The sequence below is a fragment of the Misgurnus anguillicaudatus genome, chromosome 21 (genome assembly GCF_027580225.2).
Source record: "Misgurnus anguillicaudatus chromosome 21, ASM2758022v2, whole genome shotgun sequence".
NCBI lineage: Eukaryota > Metazoa > Chordata > Actinopteri > Cypriniformes > Cobitidae > Misgurnus > Misgurnus anguillicaudatus.
In genome coordinates this window covers 40,569,496-40,588,661 of record NC_073357.2, presented here as the reverse complement: position 1 = coordinate 40,588,661, position 19,166 = coordinate 40,569,496, and the positions used below count along the sequence as shown (strand labels likewise).

Genomic DNA, 19,166 nt, shown 5'->3' with positions numbered 1-19,166 from the left:
CATTCGATTATTTGCATTTTAAAGAACACGCCCAAAAACGGCACATTATTGCTCAGGCCTATAAAGTGGCAATTTTTAACATGGTATAATTAATTATCTGTGGAGTATTTTGAGCTAAAACTTCACATAGACACTCTGGGAAATATTTAATATTTAGTTTAAATCTTAAAAAAAATCTCATAATATGACCCCTTTAAAGGCAAGGCATCTCATTTGATCAAGAAACTTTTTTAGTTATGCTGGTTAAAAGTCTCCTCACATCCTGATAGTAATGACTATGTTAAGTTGTTTAAATGTATTTGTGGAAATTTATGTCATCTGTGAAAGACGTTTGACCAAAAAAGTTTCAACCAATCATAGATCTCAGTTTGAACGGACGTTGCACTTTTTGTCCCTCATCCGTAAGCGTAATTTGAATGCCACCGCGCAGCCTGTTCACGCAGACGCTATACGTTATCGCCAGCGTCATACACCGCGTCTGTAAACAGGGAGAATGGCAAACTTTCCTGCTGAATTGACAACCTGCACAGAAGCCACAAAACAAAATACATGTTTTAAAACAAAAATAGCAAAACTGCTTTGATCAGCAAAGAGCAAAAACCCAAATTAACATCATCGGTAACTTTACTGCTTTAAAACAAGATGCAAACAGCTGCAGGAGGCAAAGGGTCTGAAAGGGTCGTTGCACTGTTTATTTTGGTTAGCTAGGTACGCAATATGTTTGTATTGAGATGGATTCAGATATTTTACTTTGATGAAACATTGGGTTACTTATGAAATTTTTGTTCGTTTACAGATTAGCGTAATGATATAGTTACTACGTCTACACAACCGAAAGTGTGCTTTAACTAATTCTGATGTAACATTAAACCAGTTGTTTATGTTGGTTATTTTGTTAATGTTATTCACTTTGTACTGCAAAGTTTTCTCACTAGTGAATGAGACATGAGATGTGACCGTCTGATCTGTGCGTGTTCATGTGTTTTAAAAGAGGCGTGACTTTGGATGGCGATTTGAATGGAGGGTGGGATCGTGATTTCATTGCTATTCGGCTACCGTTAGCATTTTTAAAAATATAATACCCTACCTTTAAAGCATGTTTTATTCCGTTTATGTTAGTAGATTTTTATCATAAAATCATACAATTGTTGCATTTTATTGATTTTTGCTTGGAGTCCCACTATCATACATTAAAGGCGGAGTCCATGATGTTTGAAAGCCAATGTTGATATTTGAAATCACCTAAACAAACACGCCCCCACCCCAATAGAATCTGGACCTTCTGTTGATAGACCCGCCCCACACATACGCAACCCGGCATTTGATTTGATTGGCTAAGTGTGTTTTGGTAGTCGGCCCGTCTCCTTTTTCAAACATCGTGGACTCCGCCTTTAACCAGCAAAACGTAGACATAAAATTATTTAGTGCACACAGCCTTTTTGAGGTGAGGTTGATTTATACCTCATAATGAGAACCTAAACACGGCTCCTTCAGGTGCGGAGTTCTGTTCTTTTAGCGAGACTTATTTATGTATGACACTAATAGCAACTGTTTCTTCTACGCTATTCTTCTCCATTATCTCCTCCGCCTCTAACACCTGTTCCTGTACTGTTCCTATTTTTTTCATGTTACCTACCTTGCATTTCTCTCCCCTCACATTGTGCCATTTCTATCATTCACCTTTCGCACTTTCAACCTCAGTCGTACTACCTCCACTCCTACAATTTCACCTCAATAACACTCTTCTTCTCTTTGTCTGCAGCGGGGCAGCTCAGCCAGTCAGCTCATCTCTCTCTTCAGTTGCCCTACACAGTGCTGGGTCTGGGGCGCAGTGCCAACTTTCTGGATCACCTGTTTGTGGGCATCCCTCGGCCCCCTGGAGGGAAGGTACCGACATACATTCTCACACAAGCTTAGCATATGGAGAGAGGGAGGTGGGAAGCTTGAAAGACAAGCCCCAGGAGAGCAAGAGCATGCAGATGGCCTTGTTTTTACCTGCTCCTAACTGTGTCTGAGAGGAAAAAGACATTGAATATAACATGCTGTAGTGTAGTAATACCCAATTAACAGCTAATATAGAGATAGTTTGTGGAAATTCATATTTACAGCTTTTCTATAGCTGAACTAGCAACGTCAAGGTCATGGGTTTGAATTTAATGAAAAGCATGTATTGTGGTGCTGTATAGCTCATTGCATGAAAGGTCACAGGTTTAAACTCATTCCCTTTAATGCACTTTAAAGTCTGTGTAAAGTAATTTCAGAGAACTGTTTCTAAATACATTATAAATGTATTGCTGAAACACGTGTCAAAGACTGTGAGCTATGTAGTACTGAATTGCAGAGTTAAGGAGTTTACACACACCTATCGCGCGCTTATCGCTGACGTATAATGCCTTGTGACTAAATAAATGGCACCAATGTGCGCGAGCACACCGACACATTTAATGTCAGGCGTAACAGCATAATTTTTATTAAAATGCCTTGGAGTCGTTTTTTTTTTTTTTTTTTTGACAAAACTGCCCAACACTGTTTTTCCACATTTCTCTATTCAGGATTATTTGGACAGTTCTATTTAATGTGTTGACACATCTCTGTGTTATTTAACACACTTTGTGTTGTTTTAACGCATCTTGTGTTTTCCCTTTTATGTATTTGAACACAAAATTAGCACATCCTTTCGAGTGTACTTTATTTTACTTATTTGCTGTTTTTTAATCATTCAAATTTGCCTGGGTGGTTAATATCTGATTTTTAATATCTTAATTAATATCAGCCAAATGCATAAATGTTGATTATATGTAAGTCTTTGAAAAACATATATTTGCCAAATGCATATATTTATGCATGTTAATGTACATATGCCTCACCAATCTGTCTAATTTTTGGGGGTTGTATTTTACTTCATCATTGTGCCACTGTCTGGTTGTATTTAAAAAAGTACCAATTGAAATCTCTCCTGACGCCCTTCCCACCACTTTCTCAAAAATTCCTCCAGTGTTGCTCATTTAAATGTAAGACGTTGACTTCCTCTGCTGTCAGAGAGCTAAACAGAAGTCTTTATCAAACAGCCATTAGAATTGCAGATTTGATTTACCAACGCACATACACATGAAAACACACACACATTTACAGACCTCATGCATGAGCAAAGCTCACATACAGTATAACCATTTGCCATGTTGCCTGTACTTTACAAAAACAAAGGAAAATGAAAGTGTACGATTTTTTCTAACAAAAGCTCTGCATATGTGATTGTTTTGAGCTCTGAACTTTGTGGAGATGGGAAAGCTCTTTAGTCTTTTATATCTCTATTGTATCCCTATTCATTAAAGGCCTAGTACTTACAGTACAACCTAATGGATACTAACATCATATAATTTAACCAGTGACAGATATTAGATCATCTTTTTGTTTCACACTAAGTTTGAAACATAATTAGTAAAAGTAAAAAAATATTTGCATTAAATTGCATTTGAAGTTGCAAAGAAGAAATGTAGTAGATTCTATTCTTAAAGGTACAGTATCGTTTTTTAGCAGCATCTAGTAGTGAGAATTGCAACCAACTTCAATTTTGAAACAGCAATCAGAATCTACGGTAGTTGCCACCGGACAAACATATCATCGTCTTAGGGACAAAACACGCTCAGTCTTAATACACTACTGATAATATATTTTATGTATATTATATAGGGTTGCAACAATTAATCGCGTGTCCCATTAAAAATGCTTCTGAAATCGATTTTGAATCGATTCTGTGTTTCATGCACAGCTTGTGCGTGCACTACAGCATTTGCTCAGTAGGAAGTCCTTATCAATCTAAAATCAGTCGATGTCATTTATAACGTGCATTTTAAAAAAGCAACACTCATCAAACAGACTCATTCAAAATAATCTTTATTATCATGAAAATACCTGAAGCAATTTGAAGAACAGCGATATAAACATTCCTATAGACATTTCCTGGAATAGCGTTTGTAATGCTACTTCTTCTGTGGCACAAAGGGAGTTTCTGCACGCGAGCGCCCCCTGGCTTTACTGAAAAAATTATTCATTCAATTTACTCAATTTTTTTGGGGTGAGTGGTCGCAATAAATTTATTTAAGCTACATTTAAACAAAAAAAGTAGAAAAGCAAAACAAAACCAAAATCTTTTTTAAAAGTAGCTTAAATAAATTGATTGCGACCAATTACCAGTAAATAGAATGAATCTTTTTTCAGTGTTTGGGATGTTCCAGGATTTCACCGTAATTCAATAAAATTCATTCATTGAGAAAACGTACATTTCGTCGCTGTCCGATGAAAACCACGTATGTCCATTTTGCCGATTTTTAGATTTTTCGACGGATTGAATGTCCAGGTTCATTTCCGTATACAGTATGCGTCACATACCTAAATGGCCAATGAAAAGTTGTGAAATGATGTCATCTGATTTTCACGTATATCCATTTGGTGTCAAAGCTGTCAATCACGCCGCGTATCTCCCGCCTGTGAAGCGTCTCGCCGGTCTCTTAAAGTTTCATCGAAGCTCAGCACTGGATATAGCCGAATAAACATAGCCTGTCAGACAATATCTTTCCTTTATTGAGGTAAACGTTCCCCCTGACGCCAGACGTACGTCTCTAGGAGTGACTAAATTACGGTAGGACTGTGCAAACAAAGTATCTGTCTAGCATAGTGTTATTTACGCTGGGGACATCCGACCGCTTTTTGAAGGCGTTTGGTTAAAATGTTCTGAAAAATCAAGCGATGCTTAAGACTGGTTTTGTGGTCCAGGGTCACATATGTTGCGTTGTATGCTTATGGTGTGTTTTCTTGTACATATGTAATGAAATTCATTGCAATCATTGACTAGGCTATTTAATAAACTGAGCGTATTCATCTGTCAATATAAAACGCGACTTGGGCATTCTAATTAATGATCGGAAGAACGCGTATCGACCACCGTTACTGTAAAATATGCACGTATGTCCATTTAAACTCAGTTTTGGTCAAATGTGGATTATATCATTACACTGGCAAGAATATGGTTACATGTAAAGATGCCGTACCAAGTATGACAATGCTACATTTAACTGCTTTTGATATGAGAAGTAACTGTTTTGGACATACGTGAGTTTCATCGGGCAGCGACGATTTGCACGATTAAACATGACATGCATTATATTCCATTTTTATCAAGAGATCCTTCTAAAAGTTTCTCAGTGCACCTTTAAATAACGCATTACCATTTTATCATTAAATTAGCATTATCTTTCTGTATTTGATAAAGGCCCAATAAGGATCTTTCCATTGCATATTCACAAGGCAAGGACATCTTGGTTAACATTACCCTTAAACGCATAGACCCCTTAACTGCTCTTACTCTCTAATGCTCAGAGCAGCAGCGGAAGCTTTCTGACTTTGACATATCTTTCTTTTTTCGCCTATGCCCACGGTTGACCTCAGCAGTAGGCAGAACTCCCCGCAGGAGGACCAAATACCACATCTATTTCATTTGCAAGACTCATCCACATTTACAAGAAACATGCGCTTAAAATAGCCACAGCCGAGCAAGTCAAGACGCCACACACTTCGGTAGCTGCACTAAACCTAACATAACATTATGATAAATGCGTTGTCGGAAATGAAAATCTGTGCCCCTGGAGGATTCCCTCCAAAAGATGGATTTAACGCTTTCCACTAATTGCTGTCGAGAAACAAGTTGAAGAGGGAAGATTACCTTTGTAATTGATAGAGGTAACATCTTTATAATACATTAAAGCTCTCGGAGACTTCCTCTACTCTAATGAACTTCTTTGCACACAGCTGTGGGAATAGACAACTATTGATGCTGCTTCATGTTTGTAGCTAATTATCAGTAGGATGCGCTAAAAATGATGCAGTTTACTGCAAGTGGAACACGAACGTGAAAGATGTTTTCATTCGATGGAGATGGATTTCTGCCATTTCACTTCTTTAATTTTGTTACTGTTTAATTTTTATTAGTTTATCTGTGTAAGCAGAGTAAATATTTAATAATTTGGCTGCATTTGATAGATACACCACTTGAAGTAAACATACTTGGGCTTAGCGGTTGAAGGATTCGATTGGCTTGCAGACGTTTGAGGTGTCCAGGGTGGCCAGAGTAGCTGAATTTTATAGATATTTTTCAAACTTGTTTTCACGTAGCTTTGATCACCTGCCTTCAAATGGCTCCTCCACCCACCCATCTGCACTTGAAAGTGATGCCGAATTCCCTAGTTGAACTAGATTCATCTGTCATGATCGGTCAAGTAATACCACAGAAGTTTCACTTAGTAGCTGAGCCTGTGCCTGATGCATTGCCCTTCTTCTAGTTAGCAAATTTAGTTAAACAATGTAAATGTAGGCCAAACTGAATGACTAGAGATGCTGAAATCGTGTATCAGCCATTACGTATTCAGAAATTGCTATTCATGAATATCAGCTGACGTCACTTACATCTCAAACTTGTCTTCCGCCATTTTGAGTACCTGAAGTGGTCGTAAAAGAACTAGAAGCTATGCCTTCAATATGTTGTGAGCATCAAAATCGCTATTTTTACAACACTTGGGCTGCGTTCCACAACAGTTTTAGACACACACTCGTGAACTTTCCTAAACACTTCCCTTCGAGGGAATCCCTGTCGCCATTTTGAAGTGCGTTCCACTTCGTCAAGTTGACGAGGGAAGTTTGTATGGACAGACCCTCGCTCCCTCGATTTTTACCCAGGGAGCGAGTCTACTTCATATGTACACTTCAGGCAGCTCCATATCCCACAATGCAACACGATTGTGACGTCACTTCAGCAACTCGTCCTTTGCACAGTTCAAATGATGTTGGGGGCGGTCTCCACTTTCCATGTTATCAAGGGCTTAGGGCAATCCATTTGAACCTACTTCAAGTGTTCCAGCAGTAGTGGGCACTCGTACAATGTAAGCAATGATGTACATCCGAGTGAACGAGACTGAGGGAAGTTAGCGAGGGAAGGTCATAAAAAACGAACTGGATCGCAGGGTAAGAAGGCTCGACACAACATGATACTATGCTCGAAGTATCACCTGTGTCTCTACACGTGAGCATTGAGAACATTGTTTGTGTACACAGAGTTTACTAAAAAGAAGGTTTTGAACAACTGACTTTGGTTGTTTTGGTGTCCACTCGCCGCCATCTTGCCAGTCAAGATGTATCGATCTCCGAATGCGGCGTAAGGAGGGAGGAGAGTAAAGATGGATAGCTCCTAAAGCATAGTTCCATATAAATGCACGGAAGATTCGTTGTTTTGTCGCAAGTGAAAAACAATATTGACCTTTTAGTTGAAAATGGAGCCTCATATGAGATTCATTCATTCGCATTCGGAAATCGATTCTGTATGCCTTGCAAAGATGGCGAAACCATGACGGCCAAAGTCAGTTGTTCGGGACCTTTCTTTTTGGTGAACTCTGTGTGCACGGACAATGTTCTCAGTGCTCACGGTCATGTGTAGAGATCCAGGTGATGCTTCGAGCAAAGTTTCATGTGTTGTAAAAATAGTGGTAGTTCGGTAGCAGCGGACAGCAGCTGGAAAGACGCATCAGGGATCGAGTAGGCATCGCACCCTAACCAAGATATTTTTTTTAAAGTTGCGTTTCTTTTCATGACAGTCGAGGTGCGAAATGTTGTATTTTGTAGCCATTTCCCGTATCCGTAAGAATCATAGACCATAAAAGATAATAAATCCATAAATCGTAGCAAGCTAGCCAATTCTTGTCAGTAGCCATTCTGGTACTCGGTAGGTACTCAAGATGGCGGCAAGCAACTGGAATGACGTAAAAGGTCACATGACTGATATTCATCAATAGATGGATGTGTAATAAACATAACTTTTCATCAAGACCGGGTTCAATACTGTCTAATTATGCAAAAATGCAATCTCACACAAACCCTTGGTCTTCCAGAAAGACAGCAGATCAGTTCTAGTCAACATTTGCTACATGGATAGCTACAGAAATTAAATGTGCTGTAATATACATTACATTGATTGTTATGTTTCATTCTCTCTCTTTTGTCTCATCTTGTTTCTCTTGCAGGACATTCGGAAACAGGAGTGGACTGCTATCATTCCCAACTCCCAGCTCATTGTTATACCATTTCCACAGAATGAACCCCACAGGTACGGTACACGTGGGTTCATGTGTCAGATCCGTACTACAGACAGTATGTATGATTGTCCATGTACACCGCAAAAGAGTTTCGTCATTAATTTTCTATATCCATCAAGCACCAGAGATCCAAATCTACAACCTAATGTAATTAAAAGCAGTTTCACACACGACCATACCTTCCAGTAGAGTTAATCAGGACCGTAAGGAGGAGTTTCCTCTTGAATAAATGTTTAATGTGTTTACCAGCACAGACGAAATGTATCTTAATGAAGCTGTCCGCCAATCTTTATCATAAATATTTGAGCAGCTCACTTGATTTCCCACAATTCCCCACAGACTCCATCCACTCGGGCTTGTTCAGCTGCCGTTTTGCTTTCAAACAATTTATAATGATAAACCGAGTGTGTCTCGTTCAGTAAATGGAGTGCGTTCGAGCTCTCTCCCTCGCTCGCCCGCTTGCTCGCTCGCTCTCCGTCTATTATTTTCTAAAGCGGCTCATCTTGATGTCCTGATGTTTCAGATTGTCAGCGAGCACGTCAGGACTGATTATATTTAGCTTGCTCAGGTTCTTTTGAGTCATCATATTAAAGCTCCCGCATGAAGGTACACCGTGCTAATAAGAGTTCTCTATAGCACTTTAAACTCCGCATGTCATGGTTGTTTGATTATATACAGTGTAATATCTTCATGTGCGTTCTCAGAGTTTTGAATGATGTTTAAAGTTTGCAAATACCGAGCTTGTGTCACAAAAGTTTTTTGTTATTCATTTTGTGTTTCTGCAGTTGGAGTGCGAAGCTGTACCTAACCCCCAGTAATATAGTCCTATTGACTGCAATAGCATTGATTGGCGTGTGTGTCTTTATTCTCGTCATCATCGGGATACTGCACTGGCAGGAGAAGGTGAGATCATTAATTCCTTTCATTGCTGCTTGTTATATTTTCAATCCTATCTCTCCTCTCACTCGTCTTTAGGTATCTCTGATGTAAGTCCAATATTGCACTCACTCGCTTGTTCCTTCACTTCCTTCTGTGGATTTGATTGTAACACACACACAATCCTGCATCTGTATGTCTTTTCTCCTCTGCAGCAAACCTCAGTACAGATGTACAAAACTACCTATTTTCAAATCGACTAGCTGGTGGGTTGCCTAAATGACTGGTCCACTAATCGCTCTTAATTACAGGCTGTAGCGTTTGTTCGAGTCAGTTTTTTGACCACTACTGGATTGACGCTTTTATGGGGGCGTTTACATAATTCAGAACATAAAGGAACAGAATGCAGGGGTCTCAAAGCATGTACTTTAAAGGTGGCCTATTTTTAATCTATATATAGCCATTTTAAATAAAGCAAAGCTTGGGGCTGGAAAGGTCCACGAAAATAGCTTTGAGTCATGGCACAACAGATAAAGGCTCCCTTAAGTATTTTTGTCCTGTTTTTCAGTATAAATATAAAAAAATTCTTAAATCAAGATATATTTACATGGGGAGCAAAATGATCTAAATTATTAAGTCTTGTTTTCTAAAAAAAAAAATAAAGAAGTATTGAATATTAAGTTTATGATTAAAACGGATAAATATATCTGCCAATCAGGTGGGAAAAAATAAATCTTTTTCAAGTTTCTTGAATAATAATAATTTTTCTTACCCTATTGGCAGATTTCTTTACTTGTTTTAAGCTTAAACTTGATATTTAATACTTATTTATTTTTAACCCCTTAAAATTTCAATGTACCGTGGGAAGGACACTGCATTATGTGACAGAAAACTTCATCAAATACAACAACTCAAAAACAAAAAGCTAAACATGCCACATATCTTTGGAAAGCTGAAATGCTTGTGATTCGAATTATTTAAACCATTTTAAGATACAATCTACACAGCAGGTACAATTTGTGTCCCTTTTAGGCATTTTTAATTTACTACTTACTTACTTACTAATTAACTTATTGATTTTCATTATTTTTTCCATCATTTCATCATCCTATCTTCAGAGAACAATACTGAATATCCTGGGTTATTTTGCTTATCATGTAAATTAATTCTGAATTATTAGTTTAATGTCATAAATCAAGAGAAAAAATTAAGTCATTAATTCTGTACTGTTTGTGCATAGCTGTAGTGTCAGTCCTTTGAATTTGATGCATTTAAAGATCCAACTTTTTGGAGAGGGTGTGTTTATTAAAACTTTTGACAAAATATAAAATAAAAATTATATGATTTTTTTTGTATCACATTGATTAGGGCAGGGTATCGATTCAGATGTTTCAGATCGATTTGATTTCGATTCCCAAGCTATCAAATCGGTTAGATTTCGAATCTCCTTTCGATTTTGATTCTCTGAATGAATTTCATTCGATAAATCTATATACATTCATTCATGAATTTCGTTCGTTAAATCTATATACATTGAGTCCGATTCGACTAAATGAACATAGATTTAATACAAATACTATATTTATAAAAAAGAACAGTGAACATAAGTTTACAAGTGGGTAATTAATAAAAAGAAATTAACAGCCACAAACCTGTATATTAAACTCTTAAACTTATTTTAGGTACACTTGGGTACATTAAAACAGAACCCATCTCTACTTTTCAAATGCATACAATTATGTTAATACAATACAATTTTGATGCAAGATGAAAAATGTATATTGAAAAAAGTCAGAACATTCGTATTCCTTGATCAAACATGATCGGGTTATTTAATTTTTTTTTAAATTGATTCATGGCCTTTGAGAATCGATTTTGAATCGACCACGTAAAATAAAACGATTAATCGGAAAAAAATTTTTTTTTGGCCAGCTCTGATATTGATACATCAGGTCTTTATGGAATTTTATTTTAGAAATAAAACTAAAATTTTCATGTCATCAGATCTGCAACATTTTCTTATCACTATGAGCTGTGCTCACTATAGGAGTCCATTCCTCATCATCCTCATCTTCCTCTTCCTATTTAAGATCACTTGAATTGCTTTCCATAATTATGATATTAACATCTTTTTCAATCTAAATTTACACGCAGTCACACAAGAATTGCTTTAATTGCAATATCAATTTTTTTAGCAAAGATAAGCATATATAAAATCACATAAATTCATATAAATATATACATATAAATGTAAACTCTAAATATATGTTAGGATGACATATCAACCCTTAATTATGTCCATTTTTAAACAATTTAAGCATAGCACACGTAAGAAAGCAAATTATAGACGGTTTCAGCAACAACAACATGAACAAATGGCTTTTGTGAACTAAACGCAACTTCCACATAAAATTAATGACAACAAAGTAATTTTCAGTAGTTTATTTCTGATAACAAGTTAAATAAATGACAAGTAAATTACCCATGTTAATATATCATAGCTAAAGCGTATCAACTATTACACTGTGCTAACATTATTGTGTAAAATTAATAGGGGTGTCACATTTCTCCAAATCCTCGAGGGTTAGTTTTTTTAAAGAACAGGTTGCTATGCCATTTTTAGACTAGACTTTTATGAAATATAATATCTGATCTTGAACGTGGAGATGACCTGGCATGTTAGTCGTGCTGCCAGTGGAAAACACGCACATACCTGATAAAACGAAACTTCCTGTCAGATGAACATTCCTGTCAGTACTTTGCACCTTTAAAACACGCTTTTATTACCATCAGACGAGATGTGAGACTATACCCCAGTAAGTCATGTTTAAATGCTGTTTTCATAACTCTTAAGCAACTGAAATCAGTTGTTGTGAAACTTAAACGGATCTCAGTTCAGAGAAAAGAAACGCGACAACACATGTGCGTTATATGAAACCATCTATAGTGTCGACTGTAAAGATTAAAAAAGTTCATATGAAGAAAGTATAGATGCCGTACCACACAGAATGACCAGTCAGTTATTGTCTTGTCTACTAGTCTTACACCTCATGCATATACATTTATCTGTGCTCTGATCATGTGGGTGAAGATGTGAGCAGATGGGCGTGTCTGTATGTGGCCCTGCCCTAAGGCTCTCTCAGAGGGCCATCCACACTCACTGCTATGCTGTTAATTGCTTTGTTCTGTCCTTTCAGCATATCAAATCTGTTTCTCATTATCCCACACAACATGTCCACTAGGGTGTTATGTGTGAGTTGGGCATGTGAACCCGTGAGGTTGTGTCTGTGTGGGCAGGTAATTGTGTTCATGTTCTGGTTTCTTTTGTGCAAATCCGCATGAACTTTAAAATGTGAGAACACTAGACAGTAAGTGTCCGCCGATCTACAAGTGCATACTAAGTGGTCACATTTGCACAAGATGCACATTAGGATGCATTCATGTAAAAACAGTCAAAGTCAAAGCAGTGTACATTCATTAGTCATATCATATATTTCTCCTTTATATTTTCTGTGTCCACTCACCTGCCCTCAACCATCCAGGTATTCGAGGAGTGCTTATTTGTTTTAAGGGCACATTTATGTAACCGTATAAGTGGTTGCATTATGTCCATATCTTTTAAAGCTCTCACGGCGGTCCAGGCTGCGCTCGGTGTGCGCACGTGTGAGAGAGAGAGGAGAAGAGCTGTTCTGGTGTTGGCGTCCTCTCAAAGCCATCTGCTGTGGGTGCCTGATTATGCGCGCTGAAAACCATAATTGCTCTCTGCTCAGGGAAGCGCTTCCCACTACACGACCTTCATTGGAGTTGACACTGCATTAAAATAACATGCTGGCTCCGTATCTCTCTTCTTCAGCTCTGCAATTATATTTTTGACAAAAGAAAAGCGAGAGAGAGGGAAGGGAAGCACAGAGACGGAGTATTTGGGGTCTTTGTCTCGATGTCTTGATGACTGGTTGAAGGAACATGAATGATGCACATGTTCAGGTGACGATTAGCATTGCACTTTAATTCGGTTATTATAGGGTCAGGAATCGTCTCCATTCTCCGGGTGTCTGAGAGACAGTGCACAGCTCAGACTCTCCTCAGCATCTGACGCTGTGACCTATGTTAGGAGGTCTAATATCTCCAAGCTGTAATATCTGTTTATTGCTGTTTCTTACAATCCAAATGTTGCACAACTCCCCCAATATGCCCTGATTCTGGCCCTTGCCCTGGCCCTATTTTAACGATCTAAGCGCATTGTCTAAAGTGCATGGTGCACGGTCTAAATGGGCGTGTCCGATTTCACTTTTGCTAATTTAATGACGGGAAAAATGGTGTATGCGCCAAGCGCACGGCCTGAAAGGGTTGTTCCTATTCTCCTAATGATTAATGGGTGTGTTTTGGGCGTAACATGCAATAAACCAATGAGATTCTCAGCTCTCATCCCCTTTAAAAGCAAGTTGCGCCTGGCGCCATGCCTAATCCCCATTTAGAAAGCGGAATTTGTAAACTGAAAAACTAAGCGGAGGAAGAAGACCACCAGTTTAAGAATAATGTTAAAATATTGTGTTGTTTTAATTTTTATTGAATTTTTTTATTTATTAAAACCTTTAAAAGCCATTTTCTTTCAGTCATAGAAGTAAAATAGCAGGCTTTTAATTGCTGTAATTGTATTGATATCCTACATAATCATTGTATTCTCATAAAATATATCATATCACCATATCCAGTACAGAGTCATCATATACAATAAATCCGGCATTTAAAAAACATTTAAAAATAGATGCATTTGTTTAAAGCAAAGCATTTATTTACTTACCAGGCTACATGTGAAGCTGCTCTTTACGCCTTCTAACGTCTCATACTCTATCCTCATTTATGTCCAAGAGACTCAATAATAATCTTTTACATTTTAATCCTTTAATTTTTCATATTTAGAAGCGTTTATGTGATAAGCAAAACCGCGTTGTCGTCCCGTTTATAGGTGCATATTACTAACGCGTTCATTAAATAACAAAAACAATATTGCACAATTGACTTTAGACCAGGTTTTAAGTTGGTCAATGCTGTAGTCTATTTTAGTTGCCTCAAAATAGCAACACGCCAACAATGCATCTGAACACACCTCTTTTTCGGACCAGAACGCCCATGGGCGCAAAATTGGTCGCAAATGCATTTGCTATTTAAACAACGTGACGCTAAACGTGAAAATGATCATGGCGCTGGGTTGAAACTACCAAAAGACACTTGCGTCGCGCATTGCGCTGCATTGCACCAGGTGTATGATAGAGCCCATGGTTTTAAAAGCCACATTTGTATAAAAGTTTATGTACAGTATACAGCATGTGGAGATGCGTTGTGGAAGATGAGCTGTGCTGTGGAAAGTCAACCCATAGTTTTCACACTCAAGTGTGTAGATTAGACTTGAAACTCCAGATATTTAAAGCCTTTCTTATCCGCTCACTTGTTTTTTTATATATGCATTTGATGGTCAGATATGTATGAAGTGTGTTAATATAACTTTAATATAGATAGAAGTGTGTCGATCTATTTTCTCTCTTTTTCAACACTCTGTCTTCATCGCTTCACCCCCCATGACAGCTTGTAATTGATGTAGCTTTAGCAGATAAGAGAGGGCAACCTTTAGTGCCTGTGGAAATAGCATTAGGAAAGGACTCCTATCTAGACTGTTCAATTTGCATGTCCGTGAGAGGGCCACAATGTTAGGAAAAAGCCATATGTAATATTTCCTCATTGTCGATTGCTTCTTTCCATCTTGTTCAATGTCATAGAGAAGAAACAGTAGGGGGGGTGCTGAAGTGTTTTTCGAACATTTACATGTCTGCATGGGACTGGAACGCACCTTGTCTAGCAGCTTCCTGCATGTAGATGTCCTTAGTTTAAGAAATGCACCTGTGGAGAAGTTTGAGTTTGTTTAGCAGGCTTTAGCCAAATCTGTTCAATTTATTGCCCAACTAGTTTATTAAAGATACAGCATTGACCAATTAAACATGTTTTTAACTACATTTGCGATTTAAAATTCATTTTGTTTTAGATTATTATTTGTTGCCTTGCCTGTGAAAACCCAGCAAAAGTCTTTCTACATAAAGTAAGGAACATTCTGTCAAAATAACCTTGATATCTTTAATATATTGAGTAAGGTCATGTGCAAAGATTGAAATTTGAGAAATTATTAAATGAAGTCCAACTTTGATGCTCCCATCTCATTATTAGATTATGTGATTTTAGCCTGAATTTCACAAACGGGGACAAAATTGGTTACAATACCTAAAACAAAATGTGCACATATGTAGTAACATAGGTCACCAGAGCCATGCGAGACCTTTAAAGGAGCAGGTGCTCAGTATATAAAAAAGGCACATGGATGGAACTTTCCTTTCGGACACACATATCAATATGGATATTTTCTCCCCTAAACAGCAAGAACAAAGTGAGTGAAAATGTATGCACCGTTGTTTATACTGTATTCTGTATGTAGAAGTTTAGCTGCTGTAGCTAACGTTACTTGTAACTAACATCTAACGTTCTAGAGGTTAAACACAGCAATATAAACAAAAGCTGTGCATGCTTGTTATAATAAAATAATAATAAGTAACAAGCATATCACTTCGGTTAATGTCGACTTGTGGGTATCCTCCCTGTACTGTGCACTTTGCAGTAGTAAAAGAGCGTGAGCAAGGGATCGTCCCGGATGAGATTGTCCTGTGAAAGGTCAATAGGTCATAGCATGACTCATTTTATTTACGGCTAAATTATTATTCATTAATTTTAATAAGAGTTAGATTAGGCAGGTTTTCACAAAATTACATTTATTTACAAAAAATTAAATACACTTTGGTCGTCCAGGTGCAAAGGGGCAGGTGCTTAGGCACCCTCCGCCCCCAACCAACCCCCCTGCAGGTGCCTGTAGGTCACATTAAACAATCCAAAACTATGTTACGCATGTACGGGAATATCAGGGATATAATAAAAAATCAAATAATGCACAATTTAAAGACAATGAAAGCACACTGTGTGGCTTCAGTATTAAAGTAAGAGCTCAGTATAAGAAAGCATGATTTTGATATAAGATCATGTCATCATGGTTGCATTTAATCTTCCATGCGGAAGACTGCTGATGCGTGCGGGTCATGTGAATGTCAGTCTGTCAATGTATTGATGCTGTGCTATATTTCCTTTGACTCCATCAGCAGTGTGCACATTGGAGCGTCTTTGCCTTGAGGTGTACACGTTGGAGATCACGTCAATCTCAATTCTTTTTCACAAAAATGAAATGTAGACATAATAAAAAGTACTTGATGAAAAAGAGAATCTGCACAGTGTGAAAACCCAGATCTCTTCTTTGGTACTGTGCCTGTGCTAAAAATATGCTTTTGGAAAATGCATTATAAAACATTATTGCTGACAAAGATCATTACTTATAAGATCCTGCACTAAAATGATCGGACATCCTACAGCTGCGAGTCTTGCCATGTAATAATCCGGAGCTTAAAGTGTTCAGGCTATTTTTGTCACTGACTGTGCAATTAAGTCAGGAACTCATAACAGAGAAATCAATGTGTCTGTGGCTTTGCCTATGACTCACTGAAAACACTTATACTGACTGGAAATGCAGATGAGCCCATAGGTATGTTTCTCACTTCCTCGTTTACGCTATAACCTTCAATCATGGCAGTGAAAGTCATCACTGGTAAATGGGGATATAAATAGTACTGTGTCGTATACCAAAAGAGATGGTATATCTTGAGGATAGATATCCTCTTGAGTTGGTAATGGAGGTGTTGACAGCACTCAGCTTTTTGCATGGGTTTTGAGATGTTAAGTTCTTTTGTAAAGAAAGTAATCTGCTGTGATATTTCTTAACTTACTTTCCAATGAGCGACATGCCTTTCCACCGTTCCTAGGGGAAAATTATACACCTGCAGCTAAAAATACGTCCAAGTCACCCTTATAGATCAGGAGCACCAATTCGCAAGTGCCTCACAGAGGGACCCGATCCATGAGTCACTCATACAAGCTGTGAATAGACATCGTTTTTACCGTGACTGAGACAAGATAATCACTGTGCGCGCACACACACACATGCTCTCTCTCCAGGTTTGGCAGTGTGTGTTATTATCAGTCTCAGGCAGCAAGTGTCTGGTGTTGGCTCTATCTGTGATCGCACACTGAGGTATTTTGCCGAGGTAAAGTGTGCCATTGTGTCTGTAATGAGTTCTCTGTCTGTGTCCTTCTCTTTGTGACCATCCGGTTTTCTCACAATATATCATTGTGTTCGCATTCAACCGACTGGCAAGGTTAACATGTGGGACTGCTCTCTGGATTGTAAAGTTACAACGCATGTAGTAACCTCAGATTGTTTTTGTTACAGAAAGCAGATGATCGCGAGAAGAGACAGGAGGCCCATCGTTTCCATTTTGATGCCATGTGAGAAAATAAGAGTGCATCGTGGGTGAACACTTGAGAAAATCAGCTCTGAATCAGTTTCATTTCATGTTTTATTTAATAATTTATTTCATTTTTTTCTACACTGGAGGTAATTTTATGCATTGAAAAAATGTTCGCAATCAGAGGAATCCGTCTTGGGATAAGTAACTTTTCTACTGGATTGAAGGCAAGAACTCTGTAAATCTCTTGATATCTGGAGGGGTATGTTTCTGTTCTTTCACTTGTTGTGGTTTCCATGAACCTAAAACAGAAGAATGTTTGCACATTGAGAAGAAAGGAAAGTGTTAGTTGCACCTTTCAGTGCCATTTTTTGTAAGCATGTTGTTTCTTTCAGCAAGTTTTCTGTCTTATTAAAGTAACATTGCTAAATGTCAAGTGGGCAGAAATAGGACCAGTAATTTCCTTTGCTTGTTTAATCCCATGCTGAGGTGTGCTTGGTGCAATTTGAAGGCTTTTGTCATGTTTTTATTTTAGCGTATAGGATGCAAGTATGCGTGATTGAAAAATCTCTGCACTAAATAAATGTTTGAAATTTAAGCGCTACATTCATAAATGATACATTTAACTACATGGCAAGATCTTTCTCTGCATGTAAACAAAGTTGGCCTTTTATTTTATAAGCCATTTAGCTGTTAGCAATCAAAAAAGTCAATAAAATGGCAACACTTATTAACTATCAACAACTTTAAAGTGATTCCCCCAGAAAATTTAAAGTTAGTTGCTTTCCATAGAGGCACTCTTTATTGACTTCCCATTCAATATCACAGAAGTCAAGTCTCCATCTTTAATTATTGTCCATTGTTTAATATAAAACATGACATCTGTTTCACCATGCACTGTCCTCTGTGTTTACATTTTAATAATTCCCACTGTGTCTCATTAATTCCTAGAATATCGTCTTTCCAATTTGAGGTACCATTCTCAAAACTCTGTTTTATCCACTATTACTTATGCCTTTGTTTAGATATTTTCCTGTATTGTACGTTGGTTTTTATTTATTACTTATACATCTAACTTGATGTGCTAATAAAAATGTACAGAGTGAAGGGTATTGTTTTAAACTGTATATATCTGACAAATATGATCTATGACCTGTATTGATTTGCAAACCTCTTTACCTTTATGTGGTGTTGTGGTAGTGCTTTGTGCACATTCATTTTACTTTCAAAGGTAAAGTCAGTTGCCAAACTACTTAATTCCATGCAGATATGTACTAGACCTGTGTTTTAACTAGCATGCAATTATAGCGGATAATTTGCACAAATTGTATCCGGTTTATACATACAGGTGCATATTTGTCTTGACATCTGTGCTTTTGTTTAAAGTATTAATTTGATCACTCAACATGTTTTGGGTTGTTTGTCATTTGTGGCTTTGGAATGTTGTAATAAAAATAAACAAGATTTTGAAATAAATTTTTAGTTGTGATGGTTTAAAGGGTGCTTTTAAGATTTAATTAAAGTTTAGAGACATCTGGTAAACGATGAATCAGATGATATTAGCTTTCTTTAATAATTTAATCACTTCTACTGGGAAAAAAATGTGCATACTAAAAGTTGATCAAAGTTGTGAGAGCTGTCCTTTGTCACACATCATTTTAGTCACAAATCAAACCTGCATTGCAATACGTTACCACAGTTTAAAATAAAGGAAATAAGGAGACCTGGGAAAGTTGTAACATTTTTGAAAATTCTGTCTGAT

At 37.5% G+C, this 19,166-nt stretch overlaps 1 protein-coding gene across 1 annotated transcript in view; it reads left to right on the top strand.

The window, feature by feature from the left end:
- The window catches only part of itfg1 (integrin alpha FG-GAP repeat containing 1), a 158,943-nt gene extending 140,063 nt beyond the window's left edge, over positions 1-18,880 (top strand). Inside the window, exons 15-18 of the mRNA XM_055207749.2 lie at positions 1,763-1,887; positions 8,067-8,149; positions 8,924-9,041; positions 17,389-18,880. Of these exons, the coding sequence (XP_055063724.2) occupies positions 1,763-1,887; positions 8,067-8,149; positions 8,924-9,041; positions 17,389-17,448 (386 nt within the window). The 3' untranslated portion in view covers positions 17,449-18,880. The remainder of the gene's footprint in view (positions 1-1,762; positions 1,888-8,066; positions 8,150-8,923; positions 9,042-17,388) is intronic.
- Positions 18,881-19,166: the final 286 nt, after the last annotated feature.